Raw genomic sequence first — 26,317 nt, forward strand, 5'->3', positions numbered from 1 at the left:
AATTCCTATCCAGTAGAACCGTCCTGGTAGTGATGGTAAGGGTAGCCCCTTGCTAAAACGTCACAGACTCCCGCTGTTCTTATTGAAATTTAGTAGATTAAAAAAAAAGATGCTTTTCATGTGTTGCATGTCTTTTGGTTGTTTCCAGAGTTGTTGTTTGTGATAACTCTGACCACTTTTTCAGTGATTTTTGCAGAGAGGATTTCCCAAGTTTCTCATTCTGCCATTTTGGAAGTTGGTCCTCCTACTTATTGAACTTTAAAGTGGAAGTGTTAATTAAGATCCTAAGATATAAGACCTAAGATATCAAACAGTAAAGTGTGTTGTGATACAGTCTACTCCTTCACATTTTGAGAAAAGAAGGTGGATGAGAACATTATTTCACTCTAAAACCCCATACATACTTCACAAATATGAAAGGATTGGGACAGCAGAGATGTGCAGAGGACTTTGGAAGAGTTTTTGTTATTGTTGTCTATTTATTTGTTTTGGAGCCTATTACTTGGAGTAGAACCCTCCTTCTCTTGGTGAAGAGAGCTGGAAGAACTATAACCCCTAACACCTAGTCAGGAGAGAGACCTTTAAGGAGACTACTCAGAAAGTTTATACGAGAGTTTAATATGTGTCTCCTCCAGGAAGCTGGTGTCTAGTCATGCTTGAGAAATGTAAAGGTACACAGGAGCAGAATAGAGTGTTTCATTTGGGAAGTAACTGCATTCTCAGAGTTTGTTGGAGGAAAGGATACATATATGAATAGGCTCCGTGGACTACAGAGAATCCTTTAGTCTTAAATTCTATACAGGGGTTTGCTTGGTAGATTGAAAGAACCTCAGATTAAGACGTGTGGAAGTAGACTGCAGGATGCAGTGTGGCCATAGAGTAAAGCACAAGACCCCAGCTAGACTAGAGACACATTGGTACCTGTCAGAGAAAACAGGGAAGAAATCTCAGAAAAATCCACAAAAGCATTCGTGAGAGAAAGAACCAGCTTTAACATGCACCAGGTCTAGAGTCTACAAAGCTAGCTTACAATAGTATAGTAAAGTAATAGCTTTCCTTTCTCTTTCACATTCCCCCCCAAGAGGGGTCAAACATCAGAGCTGTCAAGCTTGGACAGTAGGTGGGGAGGAGGGGAGAAGTCAATGATGTCACTCCCCCCCTCCAATAGGGATATATAAGCTCTAGCTTGGGAAAGAGAAACATTTCCAACTCTAAATCAAACTTTAATTTTGGATAAATACATGGGCCCAGCATTTTAATTTCTGAATTCATTGTGTGTGTGTGTGTGTGTGTGTGTGTGTGTGTGTGTGTGTGTGTGTATAACATAACTGTTAACAGAAAAGTTCTGAAGCTGACTGAGGTTTCAGTGCGTTCAGGATTCAAAGAAAAAAAAAAGAGTTTATCTAGGATTCAGTGTCATGAGTCATGTTTTGTTTAGTATCTATTTACCATGTAGTTTCTAATCCAGTAGATCTGGATAGCCATCTTAAGCATATTTCCTGATTTTAGCTTTAACATAGAGGGAGCATCCATCCAGGTCTTGCTGCAAGATACAGTCATTCCAGTAGTGGTTAATGGTCAAGTGAACACAGCGGTTATGAATGGAATTGTTGGAAACAAGAAGACAAAGTTGCTGACAGCAAACTTTGGGTACCAGCAACACATTTCCTCTAAACATTTTGAGAACTAGTCTCACCACTTCTGGAATTTCACTTGTTCTGCTTTTTATATTTTTAATTATAGATTGGTATTTAACATTCTTTGATGTTAAGAATAGTCAGGAATGAATATGACAGACATCAAAATAGAATGCCAGTACTGTTATATGAGTTTCCTTAATACATAAATGTGGCATGAACTTATCTATCTAGCCATCCATCTAACAAATATTTATCCTGAAGCTATGATATTTTAGGCACTGCACTAGGTAGGCCCTTGGAATAACTCTATGAACAAGATAAATGTGGTCCTGCATCTTTCTGCATCTTTAGTTCTTTCAGGAAAGGCAGACGATGTATATAAGTGGAATGAAAGGCTTGAAGGAGATTACAGAGTACAAATGGAACCAGTTACAGCCAGACCATGCCTACTCTGAAGGTCATGGAAGGCTTCTGTGTGGAAGTGGCATAAAGATGAGCCCTGAAACATGGATGAGCTTTATTTAGGTCAACAGTAGTCGCCTACAAGACCCTACGTGATCTGCCCCCACCTGTTTCTCCAACATCATCAGAAATCACCTTTGCTTTTGTTGACTATTCACTAGCCACTCCTCACCTCAGTTCCTCAAAAAGCCTGCCTAGAACCCTATATTCTAAGCACACTCCCTCCCCACCCTCCATGGCCAGCTCCTTTCCAGATCTCGGGCCTTAGTTCTTCTCTAGTTCTGCTTTCTGCTTGTTCCCACCATTTTATACATCTTTATTTCTAATAGTTTCACTAATTTTTTGAATTAGTTGTTTTCTCAAATTCCAAGGAGAAAGGAAATGTATTTAACTCATTCATGTTTGCCTTTCCAGACACTGGGAATCTTGACACAACAGTAATTATGTCTTAAATATTTGTTGAGTAAATGGATGGAGGGAAGACATAGCTTATAGCCCCAAGTGGAAGAGAGTATAGCACATTAGAAGAAAGGAAAGAAAACAGCATGGCTGTCGCATAGAAAGGAAAGAGGAGAGTTTGTGTATAAGGCACAGGAAGTCTATAGAAACGCAATCTTGAAGTCTTTTATTTTCAAATTTCTATTAGTGAGTCATGAAATTGACTTAATGAGCTGCTACTAGATATAAACAAATGAAATAGAACAAAAATCAGAGTGCAATGTTCTTAGTAAAAATGTTATATTATATAAAAAATTTCCATATTTTATTTATATGAATGTATATGTATACATGTATGTGTGTATGTGTATATATATATATATGTATGTGTGTATGTGTATATATATTTGTGTGTGTTTATTATATTGTGATGTAACAAAGTTTTCCTGCTTTGGTTTGCAGTAAATAGGTATGAAAGCCACAGTTGTAGGCCATGTTACGGATTTCTGACTTTATGACTTTATAGTAAAGAGATAAGAAATAATTGAAACTATTTTCACAGAAGAGTAGGTTCCAAGGTTCCCTTCCAGCTCTAGACATTAATCACAGAAAGTGGTATTGCTTTTAGCAATATGTCAGCATGGAGTACCAGTGTAGGCTGCATTTAATGCCACCCCTAAATGACCTTACTTATTAAAGACAGAAGCTATGCTTTATTCACTATTGCATTCCCAGTGCCTAGCATAAATTAAGTGGGTGTCTTATGTAAAGCCACTGTTTGTGAACTGAAAGTCTGTAGGTCTCAATGATAAGAAAACAAACAACCTGATTTTAAAAATGGACCAAAGACTTTAACAGACTTCCCACCAAAGAAGATACTACAGGTGGCAAATAGTCATATAAGAGATGTGCCACATCATATGTCATCAGGGGATGAAAATTAAAATAACAATCCACTACACCTATTAAAATGGTCAAAATCCCGGAGGTTAACAACATCCAATGCTGGTGAGGATGTGGAGGAACAGGACTTTCATACATGGCTGGTGGGAATGAAAAATGGTGCAATTTGGAAAGCGGATTGGCATTTTTTTATAAAACTAAACCTACTATTATCATACAATCCAGCAATCACGCACCTTGATATTTACTCAAAGTAGTTGAAAACGATCTCCACATCTCCACACAAAATCTTGCATATAGATGTTTATAGTAGTTTTATTCATAATTGCCCAAATTTATAGTAACTAAGATATGCTTCAGTAGAAGGATGGATAAACGGTGGTACGTCCAGAAATGGAATATTACCCATTGCTAAACAGAGATGAGTTATCGAGCCATAAAAAGACATGAAAAAAACTTAAAATGTATGTTACTAAGAAAAAGAGGATAATCTGAAAAGGCTACAGCTATACTGTATAATTCCAACTGTATGGCATTTTGGAAAAGATGGAACTGTGGATCCAGTAGGAAGATGGGCAGTTGCCAGAAATTAGGGGGCTGGGAGGGATGACTAGGGACAGCACAGATTTTTTTTTTTTTAATTTTTATTTATTTATTCATTTTGGAAAGGAGAGAGGGGGAGAGAGAGAGGAGAGAGACAGAGAGAGAAATGGGGGAGGAGCAGGAAGCATCAACTCCCATATGTGCCTTGACCAGGCAAGCCCAGGGTTTTGAACCGGCAACCTCAGCATTTCCAGGTCGACGCTTTATCCACTGCGCCACCACAGGTCAGGCCCGGACAGCACAGATTTTTAGAGCAGTGCGAACACTTTTATGATACTATACTAATGGATAATTCGGTTGTACACTTATCCAAACCCATAGAATGTATGACACCGAGTGAACTCCAAGGTAAACTATGGACTTTGGATTATTATGTGTCAATGTAGGTTTTTCAGTTGTGACAAATGTACCACTCTGCTGGGTGTGTGTGTGTGTGTGTGTGTGTGTGTGTTAATGGGTAGAGTAATAAATATAGAAGAAAAACAAAGTATAGTGTTTTATTAAAATATCTCTTCCTTAACTGCTTCCGAATTAAATTAATTCCTTAGGATGAACAAACATTTCTTTTGAAACATCAGCACTAAAGTTGAAATTCAACATGAATATATTTTTTTAAATTTTTAACAAAGAGCTATGGTGAAAAATATTCCTTTCTTATTTTGAATTTGTATAATATTGACCCAATGGAGAAAACAGACAATGACGTGTGGCTTTTTAATTCTAAACAGTACAAAAATAATTTTAATTTTCCGTAATTTCCATGAATTTCTCATAAAACACTTGGCAAATGCAAAAAAAAAAAAATCCTGGAGTTTCTTAATAATTGGAGAATAAATTTGAACAAATAAATATAGAAATTAAACAGTACTATCAAAATATGTTTGTTCTTTCCCTAAGTTCTATGTGTAAACCAACTCATATAAACAATTAGGGAACTCAATTGGTCTGGTCCTTTTGGGTCAACTTTTAGGTCTTAAGGTTCATACCCACCATCATTCAAATCTTGGAACTACATCCAAGAGGAAGCTTAACAATGATTGTTTATTTTGTAGGTTTTAACAAAGCTAGAGTGCCAGAGAAGACTTTGAAGTGTGAAGAGATTTCCTGTCATTGAAACCAAAATGTCCTTTATAGATCCTTATCAGCACATCATAGTAAGTAATTTACTGTTACATATTCTTTCTGGGAGGAACTTCTGTGCATGGATATTGCTGGTATTGCTTGGAAAGTAAAACTCTATGACAAACTGTGGATTTTTTTTTTGAATGAAATTCCTATGAACTTAATGTGGTACAAGTAGGCTACAACACGTAATAAAACTAACCCATTTCTTCTTTTCATCACTGCAAGTTTCCAAAGAAAGAGGTACTTAGAAGGAAAAATACCCAAAATATCTGTAACAGTAGTGAACTTTCATGAAACAATACAAAATGTAGTTGTCACCTAGAAATTATCAGCTGCATATGTTACATACATACTTCATGTGAACTGGTGGAGAGGTGAGGGTTATATTTTGTTATGCATTTCCAGGATAATTGATTCTGTAAACTTTCTCTTAGTTAAATATATATATTTAAATAAATTTTTCTATGGGTGGTTAATTTTTGCTAAAGAGTCGAGTGATTCCCATTTTGTAATGTAATTTTCCAAGCCCCATTAGAGGTATACATTTTCTCTTTTGATTAAAAAATACTAGTAATAAAATAAAATAAACAGGAGAAATTTCTTTACTAAATTTAACACTAGAGATCCAGTTAGTTTTATAGAGATTGGAAATAGTTTTTATGGCTATTAGGGAATAATCCACAGTCTCATTTTCACTTAAAGCCATACATTGTTCTGTAATCCCACATCCATCTCTGGCTACTGTTCTCTTTCTCTCCGTGCTCGGACAGCAAGGATGATGTATCACCATTCTTTGATATGCCTTCTTCCGCTCTTTTCATAACTTGAATCACTGAAAACTTGTTTCAGATCTTCCTCATGAAAATGTCACGTTAAGGGCCATTTTGGTATTGAATCCAATGAACTTTTTAGTTCCCTGGTCCTGCTCCAACCTCTACCTCTTCTGCTCAATCAACTCTTCTTGAAACTTACTTGTCTCTGGTTCTGTTTCAGATTTCTCTGGTTTAGTTTCTTGTTTTTTTGTTTTTGCTTCTTTTTTTTTTTTGGCTTTTGATTCCTTCTCAGTTTTCTTTGAAAGCTTCTCTTTCTGTTTGACTTTTTAATATTGAAGTATAGAAAGTGAATAAATTTTAATGGTTTAGCTTGCTGGTTTTTAACATACGTATTCCACACATGAAACCATCATCCAGATAAAAATATACATTATATGTACCCCTGAAGAGTTGCTCATGTACCTTCTGGTCTATAAATTCCACAAAGGTAACAAATTTGACTTATATTATTATAGGTAAGTTTTGCCTGTTCTTGACCTTTACACAGATATTAGCATTCAACAACATATCTATGAAATTCATTTGTGTTGTTGAAAGGAACAGAATTTAGTAGTATTTCATTATCTGAGCATACTACAACCTATTTACTTAGTCAACTCCTCACTGAATGGCAATGGTGCCTTCACTGTAAATCAGGCCACCATATATGTGTGACTTGACTTCTGTTCTATTCTGTTAGTCCATTAGTCTGTGTTCACCCCACTACCAATCTATCTTGATTTCTCTAGCTTTGGAATGTGTCTTTATATATGGTAATGCAAATTCTCCAACATTTTTTCCTTTAAGATTGCCTTGACTATTTTCAGTCTACTGCATTTCCATATAAATTTTGGAATCAGTTTGTCAATTTACACACACACACACACAAACACACATACACCTGTTGAAATTTTTACTAGTACTATCATAAGTCTATAGGTCATTTAGGGAAGAAATGACATGATAATAATACTGAATCTTCCAATTCATTAGCAATCCATGAATCTAATCCAAAACTAATATTTAGATCAGCTTTAGATCTCTCAGTGGAAAAGCTTTTGTATCTTTTTAAAATATAGTTCTTGATAGTTGAAGTTTTACTGTCACTGTAAAGGTAATCATTAATTTAATTTTCTAATTGTTGCATTTATATGGAAATACAATTTTTTTTGTAGAGCCAGTGAACTTATTATATTTCTTTATAATTGTAGTTGTTCGTAGATACTTTGGGGGTTTTGGCTAACATATTCCCATTATCTATTAAGAATGCCAGTCTTCTTTTTTTTTGAAAAATTTAATCCAATTTTATTGAGTTAACACTGGTTGACGGAATTACATAGGTTTCAGGTGCCCAATTCTATAATACATCTCGGTATACCTTATTGTCTGTTCACACCCCCTTCAAGTCAAGTCTTTGTCCATCACCATTTATGCCCCCATCCCTTCCTCCACCACACTGCTGTCTGTGTCTGAGTTTATTTTATTTATTGTTTGTCTTTTTTGCTCTATCCCTCCACCTCCCTCACCCAACACTGCCACTCCCCACCCCAACAGCTATCAACCTGCCCTTTATGTGTGAACCTGTTTCTGTTTGCTTGTTAGTTTATTTTGTTCATTAGAGTTCACATGTTAGTGAAATCATATGATATTTATCTTTCTCTGACTGGCTTGTTTCACTTAGCATAATTATCTCCAGATCCATCCATTGCTGTTGCAAGAGATGTAAAGTTTCCTTCTTCTTCTTTCTTTTAAGCCACGTAGTATTCCACTGTGTAAATGTACCACAGCTTTTTTTGTTTTTTATCTATTTATTTACTGATGGGCACTTGGGCTGTTTTCAGATCTTGATTATTGTAAATAATGATGCAAGAAACATATGGGTGTGTATATTCTTTTGAATTAGTGATTTGGGATTCTTAGTATAAATTCCCAGAGGTGGGATCACTGGTTTAAAAGGCAGTTCCATTGTTACTATAATGCCACTATTACTTCTTTTTAAAAAATTTTTAAATCCTTCTTTCTAGCTTAACTGATTATAGAGCCCCTACTTTAGATATAACCCATAAGTTTGAAAATGTCATATTTTTATAATTGCTCAATTAAAAATATTTTCTAACTTTTATTGTGATTTATTCTTGATATATGGATTACTTAGACTTGTGTTTCTTAATTTTCAAACATTTGGTAATTTTTTTAGTTGTCTTTGTCATTGATTTCTAATCTAATATCACTGTGTTCAGAGATTATACTCTGCATTAATTTTTTGTTTGTAATAGTTTATACATGATTATGGCCCAGAATATTGTATATTTTGGTACATATTTTATATACAACAATATGGCCCTGGCCAGATAGTTTGGTTGGTTAGCGTGTCATCTGGGAGTGCAGAGGTTGCCAGTTCAATCCCCAGTTGGGGCACATACAGAAACAGATTGATATTTCTGTCTCTCTCTCTTCTTTCCTCTTTCACTAAAAATCAATAAATAAAAATAAAATAGGAAAAAATATATAGTCCATAGTCAATTTTTAATGAATTTTGAAGATATAAGAGTGCATACAATTTCTGAATTGTATATATTTCTTTTGTTTAATTGATGTTTTATAATTTTTTTTTTTTGTATTTTTCTGAAGCTGGAAACGGGGAGAGACAGACAGACTCCCGCATGCGCCCAACCGGGATCCACCCGGGATCCACCCGGCATGCCCACCAGGGGCGATGCTCTTCCCACCAGGGGGCGATGCTCTGCCCCTCCGGGGCGTCGCTCTGTTGCTACCAGAGCCACTCTAACGCCTGGGGCAGAGGCCAAGGAGCCATCTCCAGGGCCCGGGCTATCTTTGCTCCAATGGAGCCTCGGCTGCAGGAGGGGAAGAGAGAGACAGAGAGGAAGGAGAGGGGGAGGGGTGGAGAAGCAGATGGGCGCTTCTCCTGTGTGCCCTGGCCGGGAATCGAACCTGGGGCATCTGCACGCCAGGCCGACGCTCTACCACTGAGCCAACCCGCCAGGGCTGATGTTTTATAATTTTTGATAGGTCTTTCTTTTTATCTTTAACAATGGCTTTGCTTTAAATTTTACTTTGTCTTTTATTAAGATAACCCCTTCTAGTTTCTTTCATTATAATCTGCATGCTTTTACTTTCAGTTTATATTGTTTCTTCTATTTAAAGTACTGTTCTCGTGAAAAACATATAATGAGGGGTTTAAAATGAAGTAATTGTTGTTTTCTGAAACAATATTTTACCTTCCTTTCGCAATTACGGTTTTTCTATAGATGAACTTAAACAATAAAGGTATATTCTTTTCCATTGTTTTTTCATATTAATTAGGTTTCTTTATCTTATTTGCACATTAATTTTTCTCACCCCATCACCTCCAGATTAGTATGCAAAAATCACATGTCTGTATCACGTTTTCTTTACTTTCCTGAGCAACAGAGTTGGACACTCAACCAGTCTTTCAATTTATAGTCTTTTAAATGAAGAGATCCTAAGACCTTTATGTTTGTTTAGTCTTCTTGTTCTTGCTGGGCACATATGAAAAATCTCTGGCTTATGTGTGTGTAAATTTTTTGTGTGAGAACATTCCCTGCTGTAATTTTCATAGAAAGATATTTATCCAAATACATACATGAGCACACTCAACACAGAACAATTTTAATAAAAATGAAAGGTGAGGAAAGCTAAGCCAACTTGGTAATGAATGATGCCAGACAGGCCCACGTGAATCGGGCCCTCAAGGCACAGGGGATTGGACGCCTGTTCACACCTGTGATGCAGTGACATGTTGGAGAGCCCTGTGGGCTAGGGCAGCAAACTCAGGCAGCGGGGCTGGCTTTTAGGAATGTGGTAGAAAATAGAGTGATGGATGTATAGCAGAATTCGGTTTTCGTACGTCTAGCATTGCTGTGGGACACTTTCCAACTTAAAGAGTATCTGTGTCTGCAGAACTTACTGAAAGGTCTCTTAGGCCAGGGAGACCTCAATTTCACAAGGATAGATCAAGTATATTTATAAAAATTTCCATGTTTTTACTCTGAAAGTATGAGTCACTTTCCTGGAGTGAAAAAAAAATCCACACCTCTTCCCACCACTTATTAGCAACAGAGGGGCCCTACTCCACATCCATAGAAACAAAGGTTCTCTTCACATTAGACAGTTGGCCACATGGACATGTCTACATGGCTGCCTTCTGAAATGCAGAGACCTTTAAAAAATGTATAATGACTGGAAATTTCACCCTAAAAGAATGGAGATATTATTCTAGATAATTTTGGTGACAGAGGGGAAAAAACAAAAAAAACCCACTGGGTAAGTAATCAAAGAACTAGTGTTCTAGCGGTGGTTCCAGATTTCAGTTACGTGCTCCAGAGCACTGAAACTGTGAGTTTTAGCTGTTTTGTGTGGAAAAGAGGCTATGAATAATATCTGCTGTGTCATTACACAAGGCTTTTATAAAAAAAATCATTATGTGTACAAAACTATCTTGAGAAGTGTAATAAGGGGATTTCAGAAGAAGAGCTATTGCTACCAAGAAATCAAAGCTACAAACGCAACAGAATTACTATTACAAAAGCACAGCAGTTGTGCACAAACTAATGATGGATTTTATGGCAAACAGCATATTTTTTGTGAGCACTAACAAATTCTAGACAAGTGAGGACAAAAAGGGTTAAGCAATTATCTTCAAACCTTCCCTGATACCAGCCATTCCCTGACACAAGCCACTACCCTGAGGCAAAAGGACACACATTTAAAGTCATGTCCCTGTCCCTGTTTCTGCTTCTTCACCACAGGACATAGGACAGAAATCCTTAGAAAGTCACCAACTTTACCTCTCAGTTCTTGACTTTCTATTTGGTTCTTTCTAAAGTCTTCTCAGCCATTTTAAAACATTTTCCAGTTCCATTAGTCATACTTAAACTTGACTTCCATTTTCTCAAACTATAGTGTGGCTGTTTTGTGGATGGGTGTTTTTGTGCCCGTTAATGAATTGTGCTGGTTTGTTGTCTTGCTGTCATACCTCCTCATGTCCTTAATTGTCTTTGATTTTGTGCCATTTTGCAAAATGTGATTATGAAAAATTATCTGTAGAAATAATTCTAGAGAGAATTGTATTCACTTCTGTCAGACTCCTAGGGAAGCTAGCAGTCTGGGACAAATGTGACCCCAGTTCTAGGTGCGTTGTTTTCTGGGCTCCCTGGTTGACACAGAAACGGGCTGCCAGTGCATGGAAGGGCTGTGTGTACTCATTCCTATGGCACAGTCTCTGGAGTTTTCACCTTGAAACAAGGTACACTGGGTCCTTATCTATAGAGTGTTTATAGTCCTTCAAGGCTGCTCAGTCTGTGAGCCTGCTCTTCTCTGAATCAGCAAATGCCCCCTTGGTAAAACTGTGCTCTCCTTTCTGGGTTTCTGTGCTAGCAGTGTAGAGTGCAATTATGTAAAGTGATTGCCCTAGTAAAACGATGGGAAAACAGTAGCACACTGCCTGTGCCTTTTAAATGTCTTAGAATGAAACTCCACACCAGGAAGTCAAACTGAAAATAAGAATCTTATTTTACAAAGTCTTATGACTCTAGATGATGACAGTTCAGCAATTCTTTTAAAAACATTTCTGAGAAATGTATGAGGTTGCCCACTGCAATCACAATTTCTTTGTTCGGTACTGAGATGCTACAGTTCTTAGCATACATACAGTCTTTAGTTTGTGTGTGTGTGTGTTTTTTTAATTTATAAATAAATTTTTATTAATTTTAATGGGGTGACATGAATAAATCAGGGTACATATATTCAAAGAAAACATGTCCAGGTTATCTTGTCCTTCAATTATGTTGCATACCCATCACCCAAAGTCAGATTGTCCTCCATCACCTTCTATCTAGTTTTCTTTGTGCCCCTCCGCCTCCCCCTTTCTCTCTCCCTCCTTCCCTCCCCCTATCCCCCCATAACCACCACACTCTTGTTCATGTCTCTTAGTCTTGTTTTTATGTCCCACCAATGTATGGAATCCTGCAGTTCTTGTTTTTTTCTGATTTACTTAGTTCACTCCATATAATGTTATATAGATCCCACCGTTTTGTTGTAAGTGATCCGATGTCATTATTTCTTATGGCTGAGTAGCATACCCTAGTGTATATGTGCCACATCTTCTTTATTCAATCTTCTATTTTTTTTACAGTGATTAAGGCCTTTAAGCAAACTCTTGGCCAATACAACAACAATCCATAAAAGAATAGTGTCCTTAACATGTTCACCAAGTCCAAGTTGGCACCAACACCATTCCATATCCCTGCAAATGCAACCCAACCCCAGTTCAGTCCGTTAGGAGCTGTCACAAGGAGCAGGAGTCCAGGAAAAGTCCACATCCAGGAAAAGTCCACAGGGCACTGGAATTGTTGTCACAATTCTATACTTTGCAGCTCACGTCCAAGACCCAATGACTGCTGCTTCTGTGTGTGTGTGTGTGTGTTTTTTTTTCTTAAGCGAGAAGAAAGGAGATACTGAGACAGATTTCTGCATGCACCCCGACTGAGATCCACCCAGCTAACCCCATCTGGGGCTGATGCTCTGCCCATATGGGGCCATGCTCACAACAGAGCTATTTTTAGCATCTGAGGCAGAGCCATCCTCAGTGCCTGGGCAATGTGCTCAAGTCAATCAAGCCATGGCTGTGGGAGGGGAAGATAGAGAGAGAAAGGGAAGGGGGGAGAAGCAGATGATCACCTCTCCTGTGTGCCCTGACTGGGAATTGAACCCAGGACTTCCACACACTGGGTCTAGACTCTACTGCTGAGCCAGCCAATGAGGGCAGTCTTTAGTTTTAATCTGAGTTAAAATTAGATGATGATAGTTAAGTAGAGAACAAAAATTTGCCTGAAGAATTTACCTTCTCTTCCATCAGAATTGTTTTGTGATGGTTTCTTTGGTTCTTTTTCTAACAGTTGAAGTTTTAACGGATTAGGACAATCATCAAATTGACTTCGTACAAATTGACTGATTCTTTTTTTCAATGCCTAGTCATTTTACTTACATATGTCAATATAATTTTCCAGAATAAATTCAATACAGTAGCTGTTTTCATAATAATTTGGTAATTGTAATATTGAAAAGAATCTTTACTATGGAAAAGATTATAGATGAACAAAGACCCTCAAAGTAAGGTAATCCTAGACCTGAAGGCAAGGTTTAATCTTGGTGACTAAGTTGGCATACTGAGTTTATATTTGACATCTCAATTGAAATGTAACATCTCTTTTTGCCAACTAGCAACTGGCATTGTGCTGAGTTGTTTGTTTCCCCGGGAACACTGGTTATGGATTCAGAAATATCATTTCCTCTGGCGCTATCCCTGAGACATAATGAAAAGTCTCCTATTCAAGTCAAAAGCTGGCCTTGTTCGTACTAGTTTGAAATTTTATATAATATTGGCCCCAGGAACATGGCAAGGGATATAAAAAAACTATTTAGATAATCATTGATGGAAACTGAGCACTTTTCTCCAAGAATTTGTACCTACTTTATAGATACTTTCTTATTTAAAATCTTTATAGCTCTTAGAGATTAACATGATTTTGACACTTCTTTTTGAAAATAATTTACAAGTGATCTGAATATTTATGGTTTCAAAATGAACTTGTAAAAACCAAGAAAGTGGTTAGTTTGTTCCTTATTTTCTTTCAACAGTATGCAAGTATTTCACTCATTATAATTTAAGAGACAGAATTGAGGCCAATGCAAATAAAAGCAGATTAAAATGTAGAGCTGACTGATAGACAAAATAACTCAATTAATAAAGGGCATTTAGATTGACTACAGATATAATAGTCAGACTAGATTCTATACTACTTAAGTAAATGGAAAAAACTATTTTTTTTTTACTATGAAAGGTATTGCTATTCATTAGTATTCTCTGTGCAAGTAAAAAAATGTAGAAAGAGTAAAACAGGGGGCAGCCAGACTGAATTCTAATTCAAGCTTAATATTATTATGTTTTATTCAGTGAGAGGAGGGTAGGCAGATAGACTTCTACGTGAACCCCAACGGGATCCATCTGGTACGCACTAGTGGGTGATACTCAGCTCATCTGGGGCATTGCTCCATTGTTCAGCAACTGAGCTGTTCTTAGTGCCTGAGGCAGAGGCCATGGAGCCATCCTCAGTGCCCAGGGCCAACTTGCTCCAATCGAGCCACAGCTGCAGGAGCAGGTGAGAGATAGAGAGAGATGAAAGAGAGAGAGAGGAACTAGAGGGGGAAGAATGGAGGAGCAGATGGACACTTCTCCTGTGTTCCCTGATCAGGAATCAAACCCAGGACATCCACACATGGGGCTGATGCTTTACCACTGAGCCAACTGGCCAGGGCCAGTTTAACTTTTAGATTTGTGAAATACTGGGAAATTAACCACTCAGAATTTCACTTTACTCATCCTTAAATAACACTTGTGTTATAGGGTTTTTGGGAAAACTAAATAAGAATTTGCACCTAATAGAATGTCTAACCTATGGTTTACACTCAGTGAATTCTTATAATAATATTTTTTCTGTACATGTTATTAATAAACATTTGATATTTGAATATATTGCAGTGATTTCAAATATTGTGTTAAGTGATAACTAAGAATATTGATAATAATTTTTATGTTACAGAAGAGTTTTGGCATTTGAAAACCCATGTGGTATTAAAATAATGTTCTAGGATATGGAAAAAGATCATACATGATTTGGAATGGTGCACTATTCACCTAATTATTTTTGAGTTCTCTTTAGTGGAGAAGGCCAATTCCTAAATTGGGTTTCAAGAGATCTGCTTACTCTCTTTTTTCAAGCCTATGTATCATTTGTCTAGAATTTTATTTTACATTTGCATGTGAATGTCTAGTTGTTTAGCATCATGTGTTAAAAAGACTGTCTTTTATCCCTTGTGTTGTGATTTGCTCCTTTGATACAGATCACTTGACCATACTTGTGTCATTCTATTCAATATTTCTAGGCTCTATATTCCATTCTGTTGATCTATTTGTGTGTTATTTAACTGATATCATACTGTTTTGTTGATTAATGTAGTTTTATAATTAGTCTTGAAGTCTGGTAGTGTCAGTCCTCCGACTTTGGTCTTCATTAATATTATGTTGGCTACTCCTGGTCTTTTGTCTTTCTATATAAACTTCAGAATCAGTTTGTTGATATCCACAAAATAACCAGCTAAGATTCTACATTTTGTAAATATTTATACATAAGTATTTTATTTTGTGAAGGAATGCTAATGTAAATGATATTGTGTTTTTAATTTCAAATTCCACTTGTTCATTTTTGGTATATAGGAAAGAGATTGACTTGCATATTAATCTTATATCCTATAACCTTGCTATTATCACTTATTAATTCTAAGAGTTTTATGACTCAATTTTATTGGGTTTCCTACATAGACAATCATGTCATCTATGAACAAAAAACAGTTTTATTTCTTCCTTTTAGTGTACATTTTTCTTCCTTTTCTTGTCTTATTGCATTAGCTAGGACACCCAGTACAATGCCAAAAAGGAGTGGTGAGAGGGGGTATCCTTGTCTTGTTCCTGATCTTTGTAAAAAAGTTTTTAGTTTTGCATTGGCTATAGACTTGTTATAGATAGTCTTTTGAGAAAGTTCCTATCTAGTCCTAGATTACTAGGAGTTTTTTTTTTTAATCATGAATAGGTGTTAAATTTTGTCAAACAATTTTTCTGCTGCATTAATTGATATGTTCATGTGACTTTTCTTCCTTAGCCTGTTGATATGATGAATTACATTAATTGATTTCTGAATTTAGAACCAGCCTTACATACTGGAGATAAATCCCATTTGGTTGTGATCATTATTTTTTTTATATATTGTTGAATATTTTTTGGCAATAATTTGTGGAGAATTTTTGTATCTATGATTATGAGAGATATTAGTCTATAGTTTTCCTTTTCTTGTAATGCCTCTGTCTGATTTTGTTATCAGGGTAACAAAAATCATTGGATGAGTTTAGAATTATTTCCTCTGCTTCTATCTTTTAGAGGAGATTGAAAAGTATTGGTATAATTTCTTCCTTAAGCATTTGGTCAAATTTCCCAGTAAATCCATCTGGGCCTAATGTTTTTTGTTTTGGAAGGTTAAGTATTGGTTCAATATCTTTACAAATATAGGCCTATTCCGATTGTTTTGCTACCTGTATGACTTTTGACAATTTACCGTATTTTTTTTTCCATAAGATGTACCTGATCATAAGACACACCTAGGGTTTTAAGGAGGAAAATAAGAAAAAAAACATTCTGAACCAAATGGTGTGTTAACATATTTAATAAAATACCGTATTTTTCGCTCCATAAGATGCATGGGCATTTCCCCTCCACTTTTAGGGGGAAAATATATCTTATGGAGTGGAAAATACAGTATATTTTTTAAGAAATTGGTTCATTTAACCTAGATGATCAAATTGTGGGTTTAGGGTTGTTCATAGTATTTCTTTATTATCCTCTTACTGTCGATAGGATCTGTACTGAACTTTCCTCATTAATTTATGTTTGTAATTTGTGTTCTCTATTTTTTTTTATTTACCTAGCCAGAGGCTTATTAATTTTATTCATCTTTTCAAAGAATTAACATTTGGTTTTATTAATTTTCTTTATTGATTTCCAGTTTTCTTTTTCTTTTTTTAAGTGAGAGGAGGAGAAAATAGTAAGACAGACTCCCACATGCACCCTGACCAAGATCCACCTGAGAATGCCCATCTGGGGCTGTTGCTAGAATCAACTGTGCTATCCTCAGTGCCTGAGGCCAATGCTCAAACCAATTGAGCCACTGGCTGCATGAGGTGGGGAGGGGTACAAGGAAGAGAAGCAGATGATTGATTCTTCTGTGTGCCCTGACCAGGAAATCAGATTTGGGACTTCTGCACACCAGGCCAACGCTCTATCCACTGAGCAGACTAGACAGGGCCATTTTCCTATTTTCAATTTTATTCATTTCAACTCTCTTTACTATTTTTTTTCTGTTTACTTTGGACTTAGTCCTTTTCCTGGTTTCCTAAAGTAGACACTTAGATGATTGATTTTAGATCTGTATATATATGTGATATATATTATTTAATGCCATAAATTTCCCTATAATTACTACTTCACTGTATTCTAAAAATTTTGATAAGTTGTAGTTTCATTTTTGGTTAGTTCCAAATATTTTAAAACTTCTCTTGAGACTTCTTCTTTGACATATGTGTTATTTAGAAGTCTATTATTTAATCTCTAAGTCCTTTGTGATTTTCCAGCTATTATTCTGTTTCTGATTTCTAGTTTAATACCACTGTAGTCTGAGAGTTAGATGCTATATGAGTGTTCCATGTGAGCTTAAAAAGAAGAATGTGGATTCTGCTATTGCTGGATGAAATAGTCTATAGATGTCAATCATATCTAGTTGACTGATGGTGTTTTAAGTATCAATTTTAAGTTGAGTTCAATTATATCATTAATGATTATCTGCCTGCTGGATTTGTCCATTTCTGATAGAGGGGTTTGAAGTGACCAACTATAATAATGGATTCTCTCTCTCTCTTTTTGGTGGGAGAAGTGCATGCATGTGATTTTTAGCTGTAATATAAAGCTACATACTTAACAAAAAGGATTTGTATTTTCTTTATGATTGATAATTTCATTTATGTAGCATAAAACTTGGCTACTCAGGGCTCTTCTAAATACAGAAGGTATTTCTCTTGAGAGATTTTACATACTTCTCTGCCTTTATAAAAAATATGCTCATCATTCATGATTTCACTTCTTCTTGACTCTATATTATGAATCTGGACATTAATAACTCACCTATTGATAGAGTATTATCTTCAGAAAGTGTTAAATGCTATATAACGTTTGATCCCACTAATGCTAGTCTTTATGACTCTCTGTTTTACAATATTTTTCTGCCTGTTTTTAGACTATTTTAGCTTCTATTTAATCAGTTATGAATTTTTTAACCAGTTAAACAAGTGTATTAAAAGTAAGAATGGTAGGAGTAGCTTATAAATGTGGGCGTCCTCTAAGATTAAACAAAAATGCTTGAGCTTCAGATAAAGACTTGTAATCTTTTCAGTTGCTCAGAGAACTGCGTGAGTTATTTGATAACTAATTTCTACTTAGGTGTTTAATCAAGTCTACCTGTTCGTATTTATGATGTACATACAAAGTATTAGGCTAATAGAAACTTTTAGCATTGTTGCAAATGGATTAAAATTAATATAAATAGTTTACCTGCTATTGCCTTGGGTCCAAAGGATTTTGAAAACTGCTCTGGAAATTGTCTTGCCAAAAAAGACTTTCATTGAACAATAACAGTAAAAGCAAACAAACCTAAATAATGCAAACATCTCACTCTGCCCTTGCTATTTGAAGGCAGGGCTTGTTAGTCATCTGGTACAAAGCCTGATTGTGCTCCTAGAAGGACCTCAGTCCTGATTTACATCTCTCCCCCCTCCCCCAAGCTCTTGGTAAACTTGACAGCCCAGACGTCCTAATAGTCAAGCTGTAGTGACACTGTAAAGCATGATCTCAACTCCTCACTAATTCTGTGATGGGAGAGAGGAGAGAATCCAAAAAAGGAACAGCCGATGGATCAAAGAATGTTTCTGGTATGCATATTCCTTCCTTTCAACTAGAACATTTTTAATTAGACTCGAGGAAACAATGAGACCAATGTACTTGGATTGTATTTTGGGCGTTTATTTTTCATTTACTATCATTCTGTTTCCAGGTGGAGCACCAGTATTCCCACAAGTTCACGGTAGTGGTATTACATGCCACCAAAGTGACAAAGGGCACCTTCGGTGACATGCGTAAGTGCCTTTATTTACTTTATTTACTTTTCTGTTGAAAAGCTGCTTGAGCTCCTCAATGAGCAGGGGTTGTCTCTTCTTTAAATGTGATTATCTTTGTCTAGATCTCTGCATGATAACCTTTTGAACAGCTCCCTGATGCTCTTTTTATCTGCGGTAGTACCCTTCACTTTACTACGTTAATTGAGAGTACTTGAAGTCAAACAAAAATGACTGTCTTACGACATACAGATTTTTGAAACTCAAAGAAATTCTATTTAGCTCTATTTTGGAAAGAGTGCAAAGTTGACTTCAAACAAACCACCTCTGTGAGGTATTGTGAGTATAGGATTAAAAAAACCCTGCAGTTTCTCTAGTTCTTACGCCTGTGAGTGTATTTATTGTGTGTGGAGACAGTTACAGAAATTGGAGTAGGACGATTTGAACTGATGTGTACTACAGCCTGAGAGTAATGTTGAGTTAACTTATTGACAGTGTCTTCCATGCTTTCAACAGCAGTTTTCCTGGCTATTCCTACCACTCAAATGTGGGGGTCATTGAGGCGGGACTGCAAAGATGTATAGATACGATGAAGATGAATTTGGTAGTTTTAGATTATTATTAAAACATGCGAATAGCAATTCACCCCTCAGATCAGGTTTTAGAGAAATAACAGAGACTTCAGTTTGTCAGTCTAGGAAACGGGGAAGGCTTCCCTGCCAAAATGACATTTAAGCTGGTACTCGAAGGAAGAGCATGTTATGATGAGAACAGGGCAAAGTCCCAGAGAACACAGCATGTTCAAGGGCGGGAGACAAGCTGAGTGCTTATAAGGAAGGAGAACATGTCCAGTGTTGTCAGAGAATAGACAGGAAGGTCAAGGAGGGCACAGACTAATAGGATAAAGGCGAAGACTGAGATTTTATCAGAGATGCAGTGGGAAGAATCTGAGTCATACATCACATCATTGTATCTTCATGTGAGAAAAATGTTTATTCTGGCTATAGTCTGTTAACTGTATTGGAGGCGAATGTGGAATATACTTTTTTTTTTTTTTAAGACGAGGAGGGACTTGAGCTTATTGAAACGATGATGAAAGTGAGCCAATAGAGAGAAGTTAAATACTGAGAAGAGAAGAATGAGCTCTGAGCTCAAGACTTCAGTGAATGAAAAAGGGTGTCCAGGAAGTTAGTGAAAAAGTCATAGAAGTGAACGGGAGGTAGAATTTAATGGCGGCAAGAATTTGGATGAGCAGTGATTTTCATGAGAGGTGAAGGGAACAAAGGCAGTTTCTTCAAATCTAGTCTGGACCAGGGGTTTATATTCTAAATTGTACTTCACACTTCAGTCTAACCCATTCAATCATTCCTTTGCTAATGTTTTTCTTAAATTATTCTTATTTTGCTTTTCATAATTCTTAGCATTTTTATCATTAAAATGAGAATTCTCTGGAATACAGCCTCCTGTGAAGGAGAAGCCTCATAGAAGCCATATTTAAAAACTGGTATCCCTCATGACCTCAGGAAAGGCACAAGCTTTACAGCTCAGTAACAGGCGTGCAAGGCTCTGACTTTACAAAGATATAGTCATCTTTTATAAAAGCAGCAGCAAGCATTTTCTATCAGTGCGAAGCTCAGTCATGCGGAGGCAGTAGATGTTACTATGCTTAGAATGAGTTCAATAGCAGTTCAAATTCTATACTCTGTGAGCTTCCTTCAATTGATATGAATCTGATTTTTTCTCTTTTTTTTGATAGAGAGGAAACGAGAGAGAGAGAAACATTATCTCTCTTTTCTACTTAGTTGTACCACTGATTGCTTTTCTAACCAGGGCTTAAACTCAAGACCTCAGGGTTGGCTGGTACTCCCAGGATTGAGCCGGTGACTATGGCACTCCGGAATGATGTTCTATGTGCCATCGACTAGGGCTGGATCTGATTTTTAAATTACTTCTCCATAGGCTGCAGGCATCTTGGCCTTGGTTTCTCGTAATTTGCACAGGGGAGTGAGTAATGCTGCAAGTGTCATTTTAAACTTATTTGAGTTGGCATTGAAAGTGACATTTAAAAATGAGCACGATATATTAATTTATCTCATAAAACAGGGAGCAGCTACATGTTGGATCCCCACAGTGTACACAGCACAGTTGAAACCTTTGCTCTATAGAACCTTTCTTGTTAAGATAAAGCACCCATAGGAAGAATAGCCACTGGATGTTAATCGTTCTAGGAAGGACAATGCTATTACATCCTGTTGAACTTTTAATTCAGAATTTGTAACTTGATTTTATTTTGTTTGAGTTATCACATTTATTTATTTACTTATTTGTTTTAATTTTTTTTTTTTTTTTTTGATGAGAGGAAGGAATTGTTGCCAATCCTTTATTGCACCTTAATGAGTTTGCAGGAAGTCAGGAAGAGATAAGAATAAAGAACAATGGAGAGGCTTAGAGAAATAAATTCAAGGGTAAGGTTAGTATGAAAAGATGAAAGAGCCATATACAGTGAAAACACTGTTTTTGAGAAGACGGAAGAGGTTACAGTGAGAAAGTATATAGGCATAGCTTTTGCTTTTCTAGGAGGAGTTGTGGTACTATTGCTGGGTGAGCTCAATCTATACGAATTACCAAGGAAACTGAAGTGGGAGGGTTTGTATATAAAAATTCTTCAGAGACAGACAAGGCTAAAGCTATCAAAAATGTCTAAGATATGCAAAGACCAAGATAACAAAAATCTGTGCTCTCTTCTGTTGTTGATAGTGTCTGCATTTATTTTAAAAGGCACAGTTCCATAAAGTTTTACATGTTGGTAAAGAAAAGTGCCATTTAATATTGGGGTTTTCAGTTTTGCCTGTGGGGGCTTTCTCAGGGGTGCCATACAAATCAAATTGATTCCTAGTAAAATACCTGTACCTGCTCTTTTCTTTAGATCATAGTAAGATTATATCTATTTTTTATTTTTGTGCCTGGATAAATTCGATTCTAATTAGCTTCATTTAGAAATACCACATTGCATTGCTAAAACATCATAATAAAATCAGCCAGCACCCCATGAACTATCTTTGGAGGGGTCAGAGCTGACATTTTACTCATAGCAGGTCATTCATTTCCTTGTTTTCAACTGAGAGCACAGGGCCAGCCAAGAATAGACAGCAGCTTCCCAGACAGAGCTGCTTTTGCAGCATTCATGAATGTATCGTTTATACCCGTTGCCCAGCCCACTCTTCCCTGCAGTCTTATGTTCACGTTCTATGAAAAGGTAGTTTGAAGTTCGAATTTGCACCTGACTCACCACAATCTTATATTTAAAATAGGTAGTTTGCATTACTTTGATTATGTTAACATAACACTCACTTCTGAAGCTATGGGAAGTGGTAGTAGATGTAACATGTAACCTAGAACTGGTCAGCATCTCCCCAGGTGCTCAGTGCTGGGTGGATGCATATTAAACTCTGTAGTCTAGCTATTCGATATTCTACCTTGGTCCTCTCTTCTTCTAACAGGAGATATATGTTTGCCGAATGACCTCAGTGACAGTAAAATTTCCGTTGATAATAACGTTTTCTTTGTGTGTATAGGAAATGAAACACATCCAAGATTACAAACCTCATTTTATTACCAAATGCAATAGCTGGCACACTGTGGTGGCTTCCTCACCGATATTTCTGCTCCCTTTAAAAAGTGTTGGGAAAAATATAGACTATTTAGAATAATGAAGGGGAGGCTCAGAAGTCAGAACCAGATAGAGTCATGTTTCATTCTGTGAAACATAAAAATCAGAAAATAAATACCACAGTGCCTTTGAAACAATAACATAGCATGTATTTATATTTATAGATACATTTAATATCCTAATTATGCACAGGAGAATCATTAGGAGCTCTTGTTCAAAATGCAGATCCTGACTCCGTAGGTCTGGGGAGTAGATTCTAACATACAAGTGATGCCGACTGCTGATGCATGGACCGCATTTTGAGAAATAGGAACCAGGCAATTGCTTCTACTTTGTGTTTACTTAGCCTGAGCCTACAGAGCTTATGAACAGAAAAGACTTTAAATATTTTTAAATGGAACCAAGAATCTAAGATTTTTGTTTTTTGTTAATTTTACTTTTTTAAGTAAAATAACCATAAACATCTTAATACTCTTTATATATACATTATCATTGAGAAGAATAATAAAAATAAACACAAATGTGTTAAACCAGTACCACAATTATATTATGAAACTTTTAATTCTTCTAGACTGTAATCATGGTTATACCAGATTACAATCAATGAAAAAAGTAGGTAATATATTGATAGCTTTATTGTCTCAAAGGTCACAGTCACAGTGCATACTTAAAGTTAAATGATCAAAATGTAGGGAATATACTATCTATGTATATATCTACATTCACAAATATGTTATTTTCCTCATACACACAAATATATCCTTCATAAATGTTTTAATATGACTTAATTCTCCATCTTACTAATTTGTGATTTTGTGATATTGAAGAGATAGCTAAGACCCACGCAAAGTAACTCTAGGCACTCTACTTTTAATTGACTTGCAACATGGGGAAACACTTTTTCCTTTCTTCTGCAAAGAGCCCTGGTTGAGATGTGGCTCACCTATGGCACAGTGCGTGTTGACTACAGAAAGTTTAGATAAGTGCTTATTGTTGAAAGCAGGGCTGCTCTCCAGAACAAAAGCTCAAATTGCCACTTTCACATATTGTCAGAGAACGTAAGTAAAAAACAAGGTGATTGAAATGGAATGGGAGATCTTAAAATGTTCTAGGTCACCTGGCTTCCTGTGGGGATTCATGAAGAACCTTGGAAATTGTTGGCAATAAGCTTCTAAGAAGACTTGACAAATTGAAGGGAGGTTGAAAGTTTTATAACTTAAGAGTTTTCATATATGGAATGCATCTGGGTGGGACATTTCAATTTAGAAAAGAAATCATAAGAAAACATAGTAAAAATGAGATGAACATAATATGTCCCACATTACTTAGGGAGCTTGGCTATTTTTTCATCATTTGTGCTAGTGAATAAATGTCAGGTAGCAAAGAGAATGCCTTGCTCTAGTGCAGTGGTTCTAAGCTGTAGGTCAGTATTGTCTCTCAGGGGCACGTTCTACAATATCTGGAGACATTTACAGTTATCATGATTGGGGGGCCCTACTGACATCTAATGGGTAGAGGCCAATGACAGTGCCCCAGAGCCAAAAATTATCCAGCTCAAAATGTCAGTAGTGTCAACTCTTGTTTTAATGAAAAAGAATTATTTTTGCATTTGCATAGAGTATAATCCATGTCTATATGGTTAAATACATATAGGGAAAAGTAACAATATAAATAAATATGTTTTATAATATTACATAATAACTTCTGGAGAATTACTCTTCCTCCCCAATATAAATAGATTCCAAGACACATCCCTTGAGTATAAACTTTTAAAACATTCCAAGCATAGATACTGATACCAGAGGTATTTTTGTTTTCTTCCAAAAAGGTATTGGGATTTGAGTAAAAGAGCAATTCAGGCAACAACAAAATTTCAGTTCTATTTTAGATCTACATTTTGCTTTCTTTGTATTGTTTGTCACATATCTTTCCCTGTTTACTCATGAATATTAACATTTTTTACTAAAGTCATTCATACTACTTGCCAGATGGTAACCCACCCTATTAATGTACAAAATTGATTGTTAGTGTACAATGGACCAAGTCAACTGACAGTAGATGATATTGGTCTCTTATTTTTTTCCTGACATCCATTTAGTTGGTGGGACGTTCTGACAGTTTCATGTCCCTTTCCAGAAGGAAACATGTGACCCTAGAAAGCACTAAACTTGATCTGAGGTTGTGAGGAAAAGGAAAATGAGAGAGTTCACAGGGGAGACTCTGCTTGATAAAGGGATTTCAAAATAGTGTTGATAAAACTGCTTTGTCCTGTCAAGTGAGAAAGGTATCCTGTGATTATTTGACTTCTTAGACAATGCTGCTGTTGTGGTGAGAGCTTTGCCCCTGGCTACCCAGTACGTACCGAATCACCACCGGAGTTCTGTTTTGCTGAACCACGCTGAACTACTTGCTAACCTTCCCAGCTTCAGTATTTCTGGCACTTTGCAAGGGCTGCCTGTCGACCAGCATCTGGAGCCAGAACAATTCCAATTTTGAGCCTGTTCTGGAGGGAGCAGGGGCCGCTACCGATCAGTCCCTAGCCCTCTACCCTGTTCCTTGCAGTTATTAAGGAAGGCAAACTGGGATTCAAGGATCGTTTTTATTTAATTATTTATTTATTTAATATTTATTATTTAGAAATAAAGCTTGAATACAAATGCACTTGCAAGAAATGACTGACATCATTATATATTAAAAGACAAATAAATGGGGTGGGGCAAAGCACCAGGAAGGTTGAGACATATTATCTAAGGGTAAAAAGAAGTTAGAGAGAGGTGACTGTTGTGCCTATAATAAAGGTTGCCTCCTCTACTGTATTGCTCGGGGCTAGTCCATCATTCATTATTTCAATAATATTTATTATGTTCCTCTAATGTTTCAGCCTTTGTGTTAGACTCTTAGACTCAGTGCTGAGTAGGAAAAATGTAGTTCCTGCCGTCATGGAGTTTACAGTGAAACAGGGAAAAACAAGTGAGAGCTATTAATGTTGGTCTATATGAAAGAGCAGGGAATTCGATTTCAGGAAGACTAGGTTAACACCCTGTCTATAAAAAACCTTAGTCAACTTGCTAAATGCTTCTGAGTCTATTTCATTCAGCAAGGGGAGGTTTTCTGTGGAATTGTTTTTATTATATTTTATGCAGATGTATCCAGATGAGGCCTCTAGGGAACATAGTTTACAATGGCTACTTTTATCACACAGGGACACAGAACTGGGTCGACTGGGGATGTATGAACTAGATAAGGAAAGCAGGGAGAACATGGCATTCCTCTCCTCCTTGAAGAGTACAGCCTTTGGACCCTTATCTTGGATATTTTTGGGACAAGGACAACAACATGAACAATGTTTACTTATCAGCTAAAACGTCAAAAGAAAACATATGATATGATCAAGTAAAAGGGAAACCATGTTCCCTTAGGCAGAATCAATGCTCCTGCCTTCAATAGGACTGTATGAGATGTTTGAAACGTGTGAATTTTGGAGATGTCTTGTGGCCTACATGTTGGCTTGTGAGAGCGACATTCCAGTGCGTGGCCCAGGAGGGTCCTTCCTGAAATCTACCTGGGCACTGGTGGTGGCAGCCCTTCGAGGCCGTTCTCAGCGTGTGGAAGCCAGCCCTCATAGGCAGTGAAGGTCAGAAGTGTGTTTCACGGTGGTGGCATAGTGCAGAGTGGCTCAAATGTGAGAAAATAAGCAATTATGAGATTAAATGAATAGTGCGGGTGAGGGGCGGTGCTTAGTTGAACTGGGACAGCGATCATTTGAGAGGAGTGGAGGAGCCAGCTGTGAAGGGCCTGTTAGAAATGAAATAGATAAAACTGGGGGACAGGTTGAATATGGGATCTATGAG

The 26,317-nt window shown here is 36.7% G+C and overlaps 1 protein-coding gene across 2 annotated transcripts in view; it reads left to right on the forward strand.

Annotated features, from left to right (window-relative positions):
- PLA2G4A (phospholipase A2 group IVA) overlaps positions 1-26,317 on the forward strand; it is a 150,698-nt gene that overhangs the window by 20,547 nt on the left and 103,834 nt on the right. The window contains exons 2-3 of one of the 2 annotated variants that reach the window (XM_066361735.1): positions 5,099-5,200; positions 18,736-18,817. In XM_066361735.1, coding sequence (XP_066217832.1) covers positions 5,168-5,200; positions 18,736-18,817 — 115 coding nt within the window. In that variant the 5' untranslated portion in view covers positions 5,099-5,167. Of the gene's footprint in view, positions 1-5,098; positions 5,201-18,487; positions 18,614-18,735; positions 18,818-26,317 lie in introns of those variants that run through there. The other variant, XM_066361736.1, reaches the window with a different exon arrangement.

Source organism: Saccopteryx leptura, chromosome 2 (genome assembly GCF_036850995.1).
Source record: "Saccopteryx leptura isolate mSacLep1 chromosome 2, mSacLep1_pri_phased_curated, whole genome shotgun sequence".
Classification (NCBI taxonomy): domain Eukaryota; kingdom Metazoa; phylum Chordata; class Mammalia; order Chiroptera; family Emballonuridae; genus Saccopteryx; species Saccopteryx leptura.